Source organism: Pipistrellus hanaki (genome assembly GCF_964339955.1).
Source record: "Pipistrellus hanaki genome assembly, chromosome: 9".
In the NCBI taxonomy this organism is placed as follows: Eukaryota; Metazoa; Chordata; class Mammalia; order Chiroptera; family Vespertilionidae; genus Pipistrellus; species Pipistrellus hanaki.
This window is the reverse complement of record NC_140511.1, coordinates 54,399,932-54,415,483: the sequence shown is the minus strand read 5'-3', so window position 1 is coordinate 54,415,483 and position 15,552 is coordinate 54,399,932. Positions and strand designations below refer to the sequence as shown.

At 49.8% G+C, this 15,552-nt stretch overlaps 1 protein-coding gene across 1 annotated transcript in view; it reads left to right on the top strand.

Annotated features, from left to right (window-relative positions):
• SERGEF (secretion regulating guanine nucleotide exchange factor) overlaps positions 1-14,347 on the top strand; it is a 184,341-nt gene extending 169,994 nt beyond the window's left edge. Inside the window, 2 exon segments of the mRNA XM_084895505.1 lie at positions 14,024-14,236; positions 14,239-14,347. Coding sequence (XP_084751631.1) covers positions 14,024-14,236; positions 14,239-14,330 — 305 coding nt within the window. The 3' untranslated portion in view covers positions 14,331-14,347.
• Positions 14,348-15,552: the final 1,205 nt, after the last annotated feature.

Sequence of the window (15,552 nt, the reverse complement as noted above, 5' to 3'; positions counted from 1 at the left end):
TCCAGCCCCCCAAAGTCTCAGTTTAGGGCTCACTAGTCCTATGGCTGGGCATTCCCAGTGGGTGTCATCAGGGAGACTGTCATCAGGGATTTAGGCATGGTTCAATGTGGACACACCTTCTTCTGGTCTTCAGTTGCCTTGGGTGGGCAGGATGAGGGGAGGCAAAGGCTGATCCATAGCTAGGTCGAGGGGTGAGTCCTGCCACCTCTCTTGGCTCACTCTACCTCACCAGGCCCTTGCCTCCATTTCAAATTCAGGCCATGATCGTGCCACCCTCAGGGCCACTGTTTGGAAAAGCCAGTCTCAGGCTGACACTCGCTGCCTGTAAATGGCGTGGAATTAGGCTAATCAGCGACTCTTAATTCCCCAACAAACGTGGGTGCTGTGCTAATTGCCAGGGTCCACGCCAGCAGATCCCCGGTTGGCGACATCAAACAAGAGAAGTGGTAATTTGGGGGCTGGAGTGGGGGAGGGCCTGCTTTGTTGGCGAGCCATTTAAAACCATGTTACCCCCCCGAGTGAGCCACAGTGCAGAGAGCCAGGCCTGGCCTCCTTATCAGCCAAGGGGCTGAGTGAGTGGCCCACAAGAGTGTTTGCAGGAGCTAAACCTCGGCACCATGGAGCAGTTTCTTGTCCATTAATGGATTCTTTTTGGTTCACCAGGGAAGATTCCACCAGCAGCCTGGCATGGCACTGCCAGGGCAGCTCATCAGGGATAAAGCATCCGAACCTTGGTCTGCCGTTACCATGGCGACATGGCAATTCCAGGCTCTCCAGGCAACCTTACTGGCATCTGCTGCTGTGAAAAATTCAGATGGAGAAGGGCCACTGCTCCTTCTCCATTAGAGACAGAGCAAATCGTAAAGACAGGGAGCTATGCACCAAGGACCAGGATCTTAAAGGAAAATACTTCCTATTGACAGGACGGCTTTTTGATGAAATGGTGTTTAAGTGGCTCTTAAAGCTGTTCTGTCTGTTGGAGAGAACCACAGGGTCAGAATAACTTCCTAGAGGAGAAGAGGAAGGTGGGGATAAAGTAGGGTATGGGGAAAGGCCCTTCTGGGGAGATGAGTGAGTGTATAGATGAGGGGCAGTGGGTTTGGTGGGAGAAAAGACATTAGTAGAGGTGGGCAGATGTCAGCCATGTTTCTCTGAAACTTGCATGTTTGAGCCACGTGTGGCAAAAGCCAGCCCTTGGTCTTCTGCCACCCAGATGCTGTCCATGCCTTCCTCTCCTAAGGTCTGGGAACTGACCACCACTCCTCCCACTCGGCACCCACTTGAGGTGGGCATTTCTTGCTTTCTGTTTTGGCTCACAGTTGTTTGTAACATCCCTGGTACCCACTGGAATCATTGAACCCCTACATTTCATAGTGGAATGGGGACCCACGAAGAAAATGCTTGCCTAAGGCCACCAGCGACACAGAGGCCATAGAACATAGTGGTTAAGAACTTGGGATCTGGAGACAGACAGACCTTGGGTTCGAGTCCTGGTGCCACCATTTCGTTTTCAGGTGGGCCTGAGCCTCAGGTTCTTCAGGGGTGCAATAGGGTTCCTGAACATTCCTATGCTATTGGGGTGTTATGGGTGTGAGATGAGATATGGAAGTAATGCAGGACAGTTCCTGGTAGGTAGTAAGTGCTTAAGAAATGTTAGCTATAAAGAGATTGGTAATTTCTTAAAAATGTGCACTGTCTTATACATCCGTGCTCCGTCCTCCTCTTTCCTTGTACACACGAGGAACCTAAATAGTACTTTATCTGAAGTTGGTATTAGAAGGATATTTGTTAACGGGATGAATGCTTGGAATAAAGCTTTGTTGCCATTTGGTCTTCATTTGGAGCCAGGCCAGGCCCAGTCTGGCGGGTGGAGTTCAGCCAGCAGAGTGAAGTGACTTGACCGTTTGTGTCCCCTAATCCTGTGGTCTGCAAACTCATTAGTCAACAGAGCCTCAGTTTGCCGACCACTGCACTAACCAGCTGCCTGTGGCCCAGGACTTATACTTCCCAGGGATGTAGGAAAGACACATGGAATAGATTTCTCCCAACCCGTGGGCACAATGTGTGGGATTCCTGCTAATTAATATGTAGTTTCTAATATGCAAAAGGTTTCCGTTCACTCGCACATAGCCCTGGGGTTGTCAGGAACAATAGCCCATGTTGTGGATGAAGACCCTGAGACTCACACCAGGGGGCTGGCCTGAAAGCAGTCGCAGGAAGAGCGAGAGTTGGGGTGTGGGCCCAGCCTGTGACTCCAACTCTGATGGTCTCTCCACTGAAGGAAGGCTCTTTGGGTCTGTGGTTTCTCCTAAGATATGATCCCAGTGAGGTAAGGAGCACAGGGCTTGGAGTCACAATGCCTTGATATGGGTCACAACCCCATCACTTAGCAGGATACAGCTCTTAGGTGAGTGCCTCTCTTCTAGACATCTTGCTATCAGATCTTCCCACCTCGGGTTTGTCATGGGGCTTGGAAAGCCTGAAACTCCAGTGTCTGGGAACAGGGCATTGTCAGCAAATGGTGTCTCTGTGAGCAACCTCGAGCTCTGCAAGGCCACAGCCCAGCAGGTTCAGGTGGGCTATGGAATGGCAGCCTGACTGTGTTGGAAAGTACTCTCCATTGTCCTGAAACATGAACCATCAGGGCTGGAAGGGCCCTTGGAGATCTGCAAAGCTGGTGCCTTCAGCTTCTAGTTTCCACACTCCTGGCCAGGCCCACCATGACAGCATTGGTCCCAGAGCTGGAGTGGAATCTCTCCAGTCTTTAGCTCTAATGTCTTCCTTCCCCCAGCTATGGCTGCAGGTTCTCTATGAACTTCAAGTGCCTTCAACATGGGCTGCTCCAACTACCCGTCCACACACAGTTCCTTTGGATTGGTGACCCTTGTGGACAGCCTGCCCTGTTCCTTAACTTGGCTTCCTCTCACGTGACTAAGCTCCTCCGGAGGCAAATGACACATGTTCATCCCTAAAACAAACATTTATTGAGCTCCTTTTATGTACCTCCAACTGCTCTAAGTGCCAGGATACAGCAGTTGAACAAAATGAAATTGTTCTCATGGAGCTGTTCATTCTAGTGGGGAGACAGACAAATAAGCATATGATGGGGGGGAGGTTACATGCTAGGAAGGAAAATAAAGCAGTGTGAGGAGAGAGGATGGTGGGGTTGAGTGATCAGAGAAGGCTCTCTGAGAACATGACAATGAACTAAGACCCAAAGGGAGAGAGAGAGGAGCCATGTTGGATACCTGGGGAGGAGGGTTCCAGGCAGAGGGAACAGCCAGTACAAAGGCTGAAGCCTGAAGCATGACTGGCCAGTTGGAGGGACAGCACAGCAAAGAGATCATTGTGGCTAGAGGGGAGGATACCGAGTGGATGGAACCGAATTAGTGCACCATCATAGAGTAGACACTCCGTAGGTGTTGGTTAATTGACTGGAGACCCCAGGGAGAATTCCTTCTCAGGTTTGTGTCATCAGTGACTTCTCAGTGAGCTCTTGAACCCTACTCTTCTCATCTGCATGAGGATTTGTCTGGACACACTCTCCCCCTCCACCCCCGCCATCCCCACTTGCTGCTGGGTTCCAGGACAGACCTGCTTATTTCTACCCACACTGTTGCTCTCACTCCCATCCTCCTCTCCACACTAGTGATTCCCAACAGGCTGGGGAGGACAGTGACCAGGCTCCAGGAATGGCAGCAGGCCAGTCACTCCTGGCCGTGGAGCCACTTCTGTGTCCCTACCCCTCTGCTGGTGCCCCTCAGAGATTTCTGTGTTCACTTAATAAGATGATATTTAATGGAGACCACTGAAAATTCCATCCGGGTCCCAGACACCAATACACAGACCAGGCCAGGGGAGACATAGTGCAGCAACTCACATGGAAACAGGAGTGTCCATGGGCTGTGGGTTCAGCTAGAGTCACTGGACTTGGACTTCAAAGCACCTAAGTGGCCTCGGGCTAAACTGGTAGAGGCAGCCTCTGGGATAAGGTGTGCATTGGGATGGGCTTGGTCAGCTCTGAGGATTACACTTACAGAGGGATGATGACTCCCTGGTACCTACTGAGAGGAGGGCCCTGACTCGCCATGAGGACAGAGGGAGAATATTGTCAGAGGGAGGATAATGTCGCCTGGAGTGAGGAAATCTTAGAGGATAGGGTTGCTATCTGCAAACACTTAACGGGAATAAACTCCAAAGGTGCCATTGCTGCTCCTCCCCAGGGCCAGATCTCTCCTGGCAGTCCTAGACTCCACATCAGGCTTACGACATCACAGGCCTGCTCTGGATCCTCGACCCAGGAAGTGCTCATTTCTGGTCCTCCCCAGCCTCAGTTTCCTCATCCATGGAGTGTGGTCGTACTCAGGGCTGCTCTTAGACGGGATGGGCCATGCAAAAGTCCTTAGCACCCCAGGAGGTCATAGCAGGCCCTCCAAAGGGTCTGCCCCTTTTCTGTCTCTCTCCCAGTTCAGCCCAGCAGCTCAGCGAGCCAGCAGTGCTAATGGAGAACGCAGAATTCAGAAAGGGAGCCAGTGGGGAGGATTTCAGTTGTTTATAAAACAGGCCAACATGTTTCCACCTCGTAAGTTCTAAATCCATCATCCTTAGCTCCCTCGATCTAAGAATAGTCACCCCGTGGAGCCTACGTGCCACCTCAGACTCTCTCTGCGGAAATGTGCCCGCAGCCGCCACAGCACTCCTACTCCTGGGGGTGGGGATAGGGGAGGGGTGTGAGGGTGCGGAGAACTGGCCTCTGCCTCTCCCAGCGGGGTTGTTTCTGACCCTCTCCCAGTCTCAGTTTTCTCCTCCCTACAGTGTTGATTCTAATACATTCCTCCCCGGGCTGCTCTAACCATCAAAACGGCGGAGCCTGCAGTAATGCAGAAGGAGGTGGAGAGCAGTGGGAAGGTGTGTAGAGGGGGACCTTGGGTACAATACCGCCACCTTGGGCCTCGGTTTCCTCTTATATAAAGGGATAGAGATTGATGAAGAGGACTGAGCAGCTTTTTGAGATATGGGGTGCTAACGTAGGTTCTGGAGCAGTCCCTGCCTTGCAGCCTCAGAATGACCACTGTGAGGGCAAACCGAGAAACTAACGTGTTTTTATTTACCATCCGAGCCAAGGCCGCTCCTCTAGTGGGTCTGCGGGAGCCACCTGTGGACTGGGGTGTGTGTTCTCCTACTCGGCTCCTTGGCCTCTGCCTTCTTTCTCTTACACATACACACTCACACCCACCCACACACCACACAGATTCTCAGGATCAGGACTTTTGTTTCTCACCCCAGATTCTGCCCACTGCAGCAATGCCCCTATCAGCTGGGGACACGGAACCTCCAGGGGCAGGGCAGCGTTCCATCCTGACAGGGAGGGGAAACCAGCCTTCCCTTGGCAGCCACACCCAAGGGCAGTCATTTAGCCCTCTTGAGAGAATAAAGCAGCTTCATTCTCTTCCTAGCCACTTATTCATTTATTCATTCCCTTGTTTGTTCCTTTGCACCATGGGTATTTATTAAGCACTAATAAATGCCAAGCACTATTTCAGGTGCTGGGATACAGCAGCAAATGTCCCTGCTCTCAAAGAACTGTGTTCTGGTTGGGAAAGATATATAATAAACAAATAGTTTTAAACATATAAAGAAATAAAGCAGCTGAGGCGATAGAGATGGGGAAGGGTATGGATTCCTGTGTTAGACGATGTTCTCAGGAAAGGCCTCTCAGATAGGATGACGTTTGAACAAAGAGCTGAACACCATGATGGAGTGAACCTGTGGCTATTAAGGGCAAGAGCACTCCAGATAGCAGGAACAGCAAGTGCAAAGGTCCTGAGGTGAGTACTGTTTGAGCAGGAAGTCAGCGTAGCTATGGCAATGTCAACAAGGTGGAACATGATAGGACATGAGGTCAGGGAGGAAGCTGGAGACCCACCAGCTGTTGTTTATCCAAGGAAGATGATGCTGAGCAGAGCAGTGCCCGTCTGACGTAGCTTTTACAGGATCGGTCAGGCTCTGTGTGGAGAAGAGACTCTGGATGGTAGTAGGAGAGAGAGACCAGTTAGGGAGCCCTCTGCAGGAGGTGACTCGGCTGTTGAGAAGCGACCAGATTTCGCTGTGATTTGAGTCTCATTGATGGTAGGGTGGCAAGGAATTAATTGTCCAGGGGATGACCTAGACCCGTGGTTGGCAAATTGCGGCTCGTGAGCCACATGTGGCTCTTTGGCCCCTTGAGTGCGGCTCTTCCACAAAATACCATGGCCTGGGCAAGTCTATTTTGAAGAAGTGGCATTAGAAATTTAAGGTTAAAAAATGTGGCTCTCAAAAGAAATTTCAATTGTTGTACTGTTGATATTTGGCTGTGTTGGCTAATGAGTTTGCTGACCACCTCCATAGATAGACTATGCTGTGTCAGCCCAACTGGCCTTGCCCAGGCCAGCTGGGTGGGCCTACAATGCAAAGTGGTTATTGTCCAGGCGAGGGAGGGAGGGTCTGGACCTCTTTCTCTCCTGAAGTTGCCACCCAGACCAGAGTCCCTCGGAGGCCTGGATTCTGGGCTTCTTGCTCACAGCAGAACCTTAGGGACCGTCTTACCAATTTCTGCCAAAGGATAGCATCCCTTTGAGCTTAGGTGGCTGCACACTCAGAAGTCTTCCCAAAGTGGCCTGGCTCTGAGCCCAGCTGTGTCCACAGTGACATATACCACCTTCCTGAGTCCAGAGCCTTCCTCTCCGTGAGGTGCTCCAACTCCACCCCTCCTCTCTCTCCACAGAAGAGCTCTAGGTCTTTGTGAGGTCTTTGACAGGAGACAAGGTGAACCATTAGCTGCCTGACTTTTCCACCCTTAATCTCCGCCCCCCCTCCTCTCCCACCCCATTAGGTGCAGGCGGCCTTCTTTGGCTTCCTCAGCCTTGGCCGCAGCGCTCACAGGCTCAGCCGCTCCCCAGAGTGCTTCTCTCACCAGGAGGGCTCTGCCCTCCATTGCTGAGCTTGTCCCCTCAAGGTGGGTCCTGACTCTGTACCTTTTCCCCATTGCCCGGAGTTTTTGCTAGAGAGGACCGTATGCTACCAGAAGAGTCCTGGAGTCGGGCCACCTGGGTTTGAGACGAGCTTGCTCCTCGTTGGCCATGTTACCTTACACAATTCTCGCCACCTCTCTGGAAAATGGGAGTCATGTTAGATTGTCCCTCATAGGCTTATCTTGGGGATTCAGTGAATAAATACTTAAAAGTGCTTATCGCTGGCCCTGGCCAGCTTGGCTAGAGTGTCGGCCTGTGGACTGAAGGGTCGCGGGTTTGATTCCCATCACGGACACATGTCTGGGCTCGGTCCTCAGTGGGGGGCATGCAGGAGGCGGCTGATCAATGATTCTGTCATCATTGATGTTTCTCTCTCCCTCTCCCTTCCTCTCTGAAATCAATAAAAATATATTAAAAGAGAAAAAAAAGTGCTTATCGCTGGGCCTGGCACACACTAAGCACTAGCATTTGTTGGCTGTATTACCACTTTTACATGGTGTGGAGCTAGCGGAGGAACCTGAAACTTGGGAGTCCTGGATTCTAGTCCTGGCTAGGCTGGCCGTGGGACCACAGGCAGTTATTTCCCCTCTCTGAGCCTAGGTACCTGCTCTGTAAAATGGATATAACAACACCTCATAGAGTTGTTGTGGGAATCAAGGTTTCATTTGTATGAACCTGAGAAGCACCTTTCCTAGGTTGAAGCCCTCATCCTCATAGTGTGAGCTGGCAGCTAGAGCTCCAGCCATCACATCTACAGTCCCAGTGACAAGAGGACGGAAGGGACCGAGAAGAAGGGACAGGGGGGACATGCCATCTTCCTTTGAAGGCAGGTTACCATAAGCTGTTCCAGAACCACCCAGCTTGCATTAGCCATTACAGAACCAACCAGCTGCAAGAGCGGCTGGGACGTTTTCATTCTGTGGTTCAGGGACCATCAGGAAGCTCTACCACATACGCACAGGTGTTTGCCCTCCTTGGCAAGGCCCTTCCCGTCGTTGGGCTGTAGTCCCAGCACCATAAGGCCCTGTGAGGACCCAGGTTGCCAAGAAGCTCAGGCAGGTGCCACAAAGCCTGAACAGATTTGGGTATTGTATCTATCCTGTGCCAGGGACCCTGCCAGCCCCGAGGTTCCGCTGCCCGCAGTGCTCTGAGGCTGACGCAAGTGTGGTGGGCCTGGAGCTCCGTCACTGGTCACATCCTGGTCAGGCCAAATCTGTTGAGCCCCAGGAGCAGAGGGCCTGAACTCTAAGAGGCTAGGAAATCCCTCTGTAATTACAGGCTCTCCCCCCAAGGCTCAGGGGCCGGTAACGCAGATTTGGGTCAATCAGGGGGGATGTCAGGGTCCTCGAGGACCTGGCACGTGCCAGGCACAGGGCAGAGGGCCCTCTGTAAGAACAGGAATCTGCTTCTTGAGCCTTGGCCACAGCTGTTTCGAAACCTGGGCGCTCTGCATTCCAGTTAGCTTCTGGGAAATTTACCGCGGGACAGTCTCCTTCCACCCCTTCTACACAACAACAGCCTACATGGTAGCATCGTGCTGAGTCCAGAGGCCCTTCCTGTCTTCACTGCACCTCTGAAAAGGTGGCCCTGAGAGGTGCGGGGGCAGGAGCCTCTGTTAAAATGCTGGAGGAGCTCAGTCTTTAAATGTGTCCTGTTGTGAGTCCCAGTCCCTCACTTTCCAAGGTTTGTTTAAAGTGTTCATGACCTTCATGACACTTGTCATTCCACCCCAGGCCTTCCGCTCTGGCGGTGCCCCTCCCTCTCCTCTCTGCCTTGTTCCTCTACCCACGGCCTGCCTCCTGCGTGGCGTGAGCTGTCACTATGTGTCAGGCGCTGTGCTGGGCATTTTATTTATATATATAACCAGCTCTCATGCAGTCCTCCTGGCAACCCTCTGAGGCCAGGGGACCTCAGTACCATCACAAGCTGTGTGAGGATGTAAGACTCAGGACAGCAAGCACAGCCCGAGGTAAATATGTCACATATATACCAGGGGCCAGCAGAGTAGGAGCCACTGGTCAAATCTGTCCCGTGGCCTGTTCCATATGGCCTTGTGAGCTTAGAATCATTTTGAAAGGGTTATAATAATGAAGAAGAATATGCCACAGGAACCAAATGAGGCCCTCAGACCTGAAATATTTGTTGTCTGCCTTTATAGACTATTTTGGAAGCCGTGACGTAAAACACGCAAAGTTCAGTACAGATTCTGTGGCCATTCTGCCTCAGAGGTCCTAGGCCTCCCTTTCCTTATCTATGTAATGAGAACAACCTATAAATCACGGCTGCCTCATAGGGCTGTTGGAATTAAAGGAGACAGAGACTATAAAGTATCTAACCTCAAGTGAGCTTCTTTGGAAGTAGTGGGGGCAGATATTTCTGGGGTTCTGCCAGGCCTCTAGACCCAGTGGGCATGACAGCCCTGGCCCAAGGCCTCGGCTACCCCGGCCCAGAGCGCGGCTTCCTCGGAGCGTGTTTCCTTTGGCAGGAGGAGAGGGACCTGCCAGCTGCCCATTGTGCCCAGTCCTGCTGGTAGGTCAGCTCTGCCTTCCTCCTGCTCCCATTCCCGCTGACCGTCAGCTGGTGCCACTCACCAGGGCTGGGCACCAGGCCCACACCAGGTGCCAGGCTTGGTCTGAAGGTACCAAGCCTCTTGCATTCTCCCACCTCAGCTCAGCCTGGCTGACATGCCACTTCACTGCAGGAGCTGCGGCCTGGGATGCATCCTCTCTGCGTGCATTTCTCACTTGGGGGCCCAACAGGCAGGCATCTGTGTTCCTCAAACCCAAGCTTTTGGCCAAATATTGCCTTCCCATTGGGGGAGGGGAACCCTGGGCCAGTCCGCCTCCCTCTGTTGAAGGAGTGGTCTGTAAAACTGGGTTTTAGTGGCTAATGAGTGAGATGTAAAGAGGACAAAATTGGGCCTGGCCAGTGTGCCCAGTGGTTGAGCATTGACCTATGAACCAGGAGGTCATGGTTCGATTGCTGGTCAGAGCACATGCCCAGGTTACAGGCTTGATCCCCAGTGTGGGGCATGTAGGAGGCAGCCAATTGATGATTCTCTGATTCTCTGTTATTGATGTTTCTTTCTCTCCCTTTCCCTTTCTCTCTCTGAAATCAATTTTTAAAAAAAAAAAAAAGAGTACAAAATTGAAATCATTGAAATATCAAAAAAGGTATTTTCTGATCTAGATGAGGACAGGCTTTCAATTCTTACAATGGAAGAAATTACAAAAGATCAATCCATTTTAATACTTAGAACCATAAAACTTGTGCTTTATGTCAAGGCCCAAAACAAAATTTTAAGTCAAACTGAGAAAAAAAAATCTTTATGCCAGATATGACTGAGAAAGAATTAATATTCTTTAAAAAATATTTAAAACAGCAAGACTCTTAATCAATGACAGCAACAGTAGCAAATATTTATATGATACCATGTGCCAGGGACCATTCTGTTTTACACATACTTACTCATTTAATCCTTGTGAACAACTTTATGATAAAAATACTATCATTATTCCCATTTAACAGATGAGGGAACTGAGGCACAGAGAAGCTAATAACTTGCCCAGGGATGCTCAGCTAATAAATGGAGGAGTTGGGATTAGAATCCAGGCCTTCTGACTCTGAGGTCTGAGCACTTAATCTTTTCTATACTAAACAGGAAAAAGATGCCAGGCAGACAATACACAAAAGAGGATATACAAATACCTGAGAAAACATAAGAATTAATTTTCAATTTCAATGGTAATAAAATATACAAGTTAAAAGCATGAGATACCATTGTTATTTTCAAATTAGGAAAGATTCTTAAACACTGGGATAACTCATCAGTACTGGCAGTGCTCGAGTGAAACAGATTCCCCCAGGTTGCTGCAGGTATAGCAAGTGGCCTTTCTGAAAAGTCTTCTAGCAGTACTCAGAACAGTACTCAGGAATCCTGAAAATTCCCATGCCCTTTGGCCAGGAATTCCCATTGTAAGAGTCTAATTTGAGAAAATAGAGAGACAGACAAAGATTCATGCATAAGAATGTTATACAGAATAATAAAAACTTAGAAACAACCTATTTATCTGACAATAGAATCCAGGTTAAGGAAATTGTTTAACCTTCATAATGGACAATTAGGCAGTAATTTTAAATAAATTTGTGCAACAAAAGACACCGCAAACAAAGTGAAGAGACATACCACACACTCCTGCAATACATTTAACAACAAATAATTATACAAAAGACACACAAAGAAAACTTACAAATCACTAAGAAAAAGGCAAACAACCAAAGGGCAAAACAGGCAAAGAATGGATACAGGCAATTCATAGACAAGGCAACTTGGGGCTAATGAACACAAAGTGATGCGCATCTCACTGGTAGTCAGGGAAGTGCACATGAATTAAATATACTTACCAGAATAGCAAGAGTCTAAAGGCAAAGATAGAGGGAAACAAATTAATATCCATTTCTGATGGGACTGTACATAACTGCAGCCTCTGTGGAGAGCTAGTTAAATTAGTTGTGATCCCACCACACTCACTTCTAGGGATCAGCCCCACACAAACACTTTGCTGTATAAGAGGATTTGTATTTTTATAAGAAGACATGTTCAAGGATGTTCATTGCAGTGTTGTTTATAATAGTAACAATATTAGAATTGTTGTACTATAATATTATCCTATGTAATAAAAGCCCAGCGACCTATTGGTAGAATGATCAGAACGACCAGTCGCCCAGCCACTATGACACGCACTGACCACCAGAGGGCAGATGCTCAATGCATGAGTGGGAGCAGCCGCTCAGCTGACTAGCATGAGCGGCTGCTCCCACTGTGAACCCCAGGCCAACGGGCAGGAAACCAGGCTGCGATTGTTGCCTCCTCACCCCAGGGTCCTCCTCCTTGCTCTCTGTAGACATTCTCCTCGAGAGGCCTGTAGGCTGCGCAGTGCCACTGTTGGGCTCACAGAGCTGATCTTGGAGGCTGGGACTGAGGCCTACTCTGTTGCCTGTCAATGCTATTGCCCCTGGGCTTGGCCCAACTGGGTTCCCTGGAGAGGTGAGTGCTCTAACTCCACAGAAGATGCTGGACCAGGGAGCAGCGGCTCAGAGGGCAGGTCCACAGCCGCTTGGCTGACCTGGATGAGCAGTGATCCCACAGTGGCCAATCCCTGCAGGTCACACCCCCACCAGTGCACAATTCCCACGGGCGTCTAGTATATTATATTGTCAGATAAAATAGCAACAATTATTATCATTAAATAATTGAAAATGGATAAGGAAAGGGAAATCAGTAAGCAAAATGTGAGTTATACATTATCATTAAATAATTGAAAATGGATAAGGAAAGGAAAATCAGTAAGCAAAATGTAAGTTATACAAATTCATAACTATGAACCAAATTCATAGTTATGAACTTGGTTCATTTATTTTAACTTGTGTACACAAGTTAAAATAAATGAACCAAGTTCATAACTATCAGCTCAGATAAATTTCAAAAACAATGCTGTGTAAGAGTAAGTTGTAAAAATGATACATGTATTTGCATGATTCTATAAGCAAACCAAAAATATTACATAGTATTTAAGATTATATATATATAAAAAAATAAAGAAGCATGCAAATATTGTATACCAGCTTGATTGATTTTTCTTTTTTAAAGAAAGGGTTGAAGCAAATATGGCAAAATGTTAACTAACGTTTCAAAGCTGATGGGGATATTGTGTTTTTCTGTCAATTACTTTTTGTACCTTTTTGCATATTGAGCTATTTTAAAATTTCAAACAAATTGTCTTTAATTTACTTTTTGAATAATTTGAATTCCACGGAAAAATGTTAAGGGGTAAAAACAGGACAAAACATATACAAATATTTATGAATTTCATATATGAAAGTTTGGAAGAAATGTCTTAAAATATTTGCAGTTGTGGGCAAAATTCTAGAAGTCTGCTTTTCTTTACATTCATCCATATTTTCCATGAAGATGTATTACTTTTATATCCAGAAAAAAATGTTAAACAGCTACAGAAAAATGTGAGCTTAGGCCCTAGGAACGTGTCCAAACCCGAGGAAGTGGTGCTGTGGTGGGTGGGAGCTGACGGGCTGTTGGAGAGACCCGTGTTTGCGTGGCGGCTCTGATGCTTTCTTGCAGTGTGGCTCCTCATTCATTCAATCTCGTATCTAATCAACAAACCCTTATTGGGTTTCAACTGTGTACCAGGCCCTGTGCTAGAGACAGCAGTGAGCCAATGACTTAGTGAGGAGGGGACTGTAAACACATCACTACGCACGGCATCTCTCACCATACTGGGCTGGCAGAGTGCAAGGGCAGTAACGGGAATCGCAGTCAGATTGGGCAGCTAGGCACTCTGGCTTCTGAGCAGCACTTCAACTGGAATCCAAAGGATGAGGAGCCCAGTAAAGCTAGGATGTAGAAGGGAAGGCCCCACAGGGCATATTAAAGGATCTGTAAGAAGGCGGGGTTCTGATATGTAGAGGGTAGGGGTGGAATTGTACAAAGGGAGCCAGCAAGATGGTCATAGGCCAAGGAAAGATTTTTCAGGTGGGAAGTCATGGGAGGGTTTGAGCAGTTGTCACAGGATTAGGTTCCCAGGCTCAGAGGTCCCTTGGATGGTCTTTGAAGACCCGAGTGGATGCTGAGCAGCCCCATTAGGGAGAGTGGCATTGGGTTTGCAGGTGGCAGTGGAGAGGGAGAGACCTTGAGGATCTGAGATATGTTTGGAGACAGCATTTTCGGGTCTTAGGTCATTTGTTGGGGAGTGACACTGAGGGCAGGGCCCCGGGGGAAAGCCAGGTTTGGGACAGGAGCACGTGTGAGTCGGTGCGAGTGGGAAACACGGGCGGGATGGGAGCAGGGACAGCGAGCACGCCAGCGGGGTCACTGAGTGTTGGTTTCTTCATGTGTAAACTGGGTTATGATGATGCCTGTGCCCCAGGGGCGTGTTCCAGCCCCTTGTTCAAAACCCAGACAGCTTCTCCAGCATCTCCTCTTCTCTCCCACGCAGGCGGGGCGTGCTACTCCTGGGGCTGGAACGAGCACGGCATGTGCGGGGACGGCAGCGAAGCCGACGTCCAGGCCCCGAAGCCCGTGCAGGCTCTGCGGTCGTCACCAGGAATCCTCGTGGGCTGTGGGGCTGGCCACTCCCTGGCCCTCTGCCAGCTGCCAGCCCTTCCTTCCCCAGATGCGAGCGAGGACGCCAAATCTCAGGAAGCCACAGACAAAGAAACTGGAAGGAAGGACAACCAGAACCGTCTACCCAAAGCCAACCTGACAGGTGCAGAGATGGGGGGCTTGTGACAGAGACCCTTTAATAAAGTGTCTGTCCCCACTCCAAGTCTCCTGGGGAATTGCTGTCAGGTTGTGAGTTCGGCCAGGAGGGCTCAGGAGGCACTATGGCTGGGCTGACCATGGCCGGAATGATGGGAGGCTGCCTGCCCCGTGTCTGGGCTCAGGGACACACATCCTCTCTACCCAGAAGAGGAGAATGAGAGTTAGGTCTTTGCCCCCGGACATGGGAGCCTTGGGAAAGCTCCAGATCCTCTCTACCTCGTGGGGACAGAAACCAGGCCCATCCCATATGGTGGTTCCAGTCCAGCAGCCTTTGATTCAGTAAGACCAAGGATTCCTAGTCATGCTTACAGTAACGCATGTCTCTCCTGGGTTTTATCCTCAGGGCCCAGAGTGTGAAGCTTTTGGTTCCAGAATATCCAGGCACATTGGTCAGGTGGATGGATACCTGGGCAGGAAGAGGTTCTTGTCTTGATGACTAGGACCAAGGGAGGAAGGCTCTGGAGTGGGGGAAGGAAGTGGAGATGAGTAAGTGGAAGAGGAGACAAGACTTCTGGGAAGACCTGGGGCAGACAGAATCTAGAATCTAGAACTCACCATTCTGATGCTCTGAGCCAGGCGGGGCTCTGGAGCTAGTCTGTGTGCTACTGTTGCCAAGCTCTGTAGTTTCAGGTGGGGGCCAGGCCACAGCATGGAAGGGGGTCTGCAGGGATAGCAGCATTAAGACCCTGCCCCCAGGCCTGAACCTCTGCAGGAAGAAGACCCTCAAGTGAAATGGGGATGGGCCAGACCTGGGCCATGGGCTTGCTGGTGGCATCTATGACTCTGGGGACAGAGTTCCTCTCTCTTTGCTATCACTGGCAGCCTTTGGCCAGAGGGTTTCAGAAAGCAGCTTTCCCTGGGGGACTTAATGACAGCGGCCCCAGCTAGCCAGCCGGGCCTGTGCACATCCCACACTGCCTTCCCTTCGTGGCTCAGGAGAGGGTTGGGCCCGTGAGGGCTAGGCCCCGATGGCTTTAGGAAGTTACAGCATCCCAGGACATCAAAGCAGGAGGATCTGAATGATCGAGCCTCATGGCCTCACACGGCTTCTTTAGAGCTCTAGGAGCCTCCTGAGAACTGTGGCCACCTGGTGGGCTATTGCTAAAGGAAGGCCAAGTGGACAGAGGTCCTGGTCCCCACCCTCCACCTGATGCACAGCAGCTTTATGTTGATCTACATATTATATTAATTAGACTTCATATA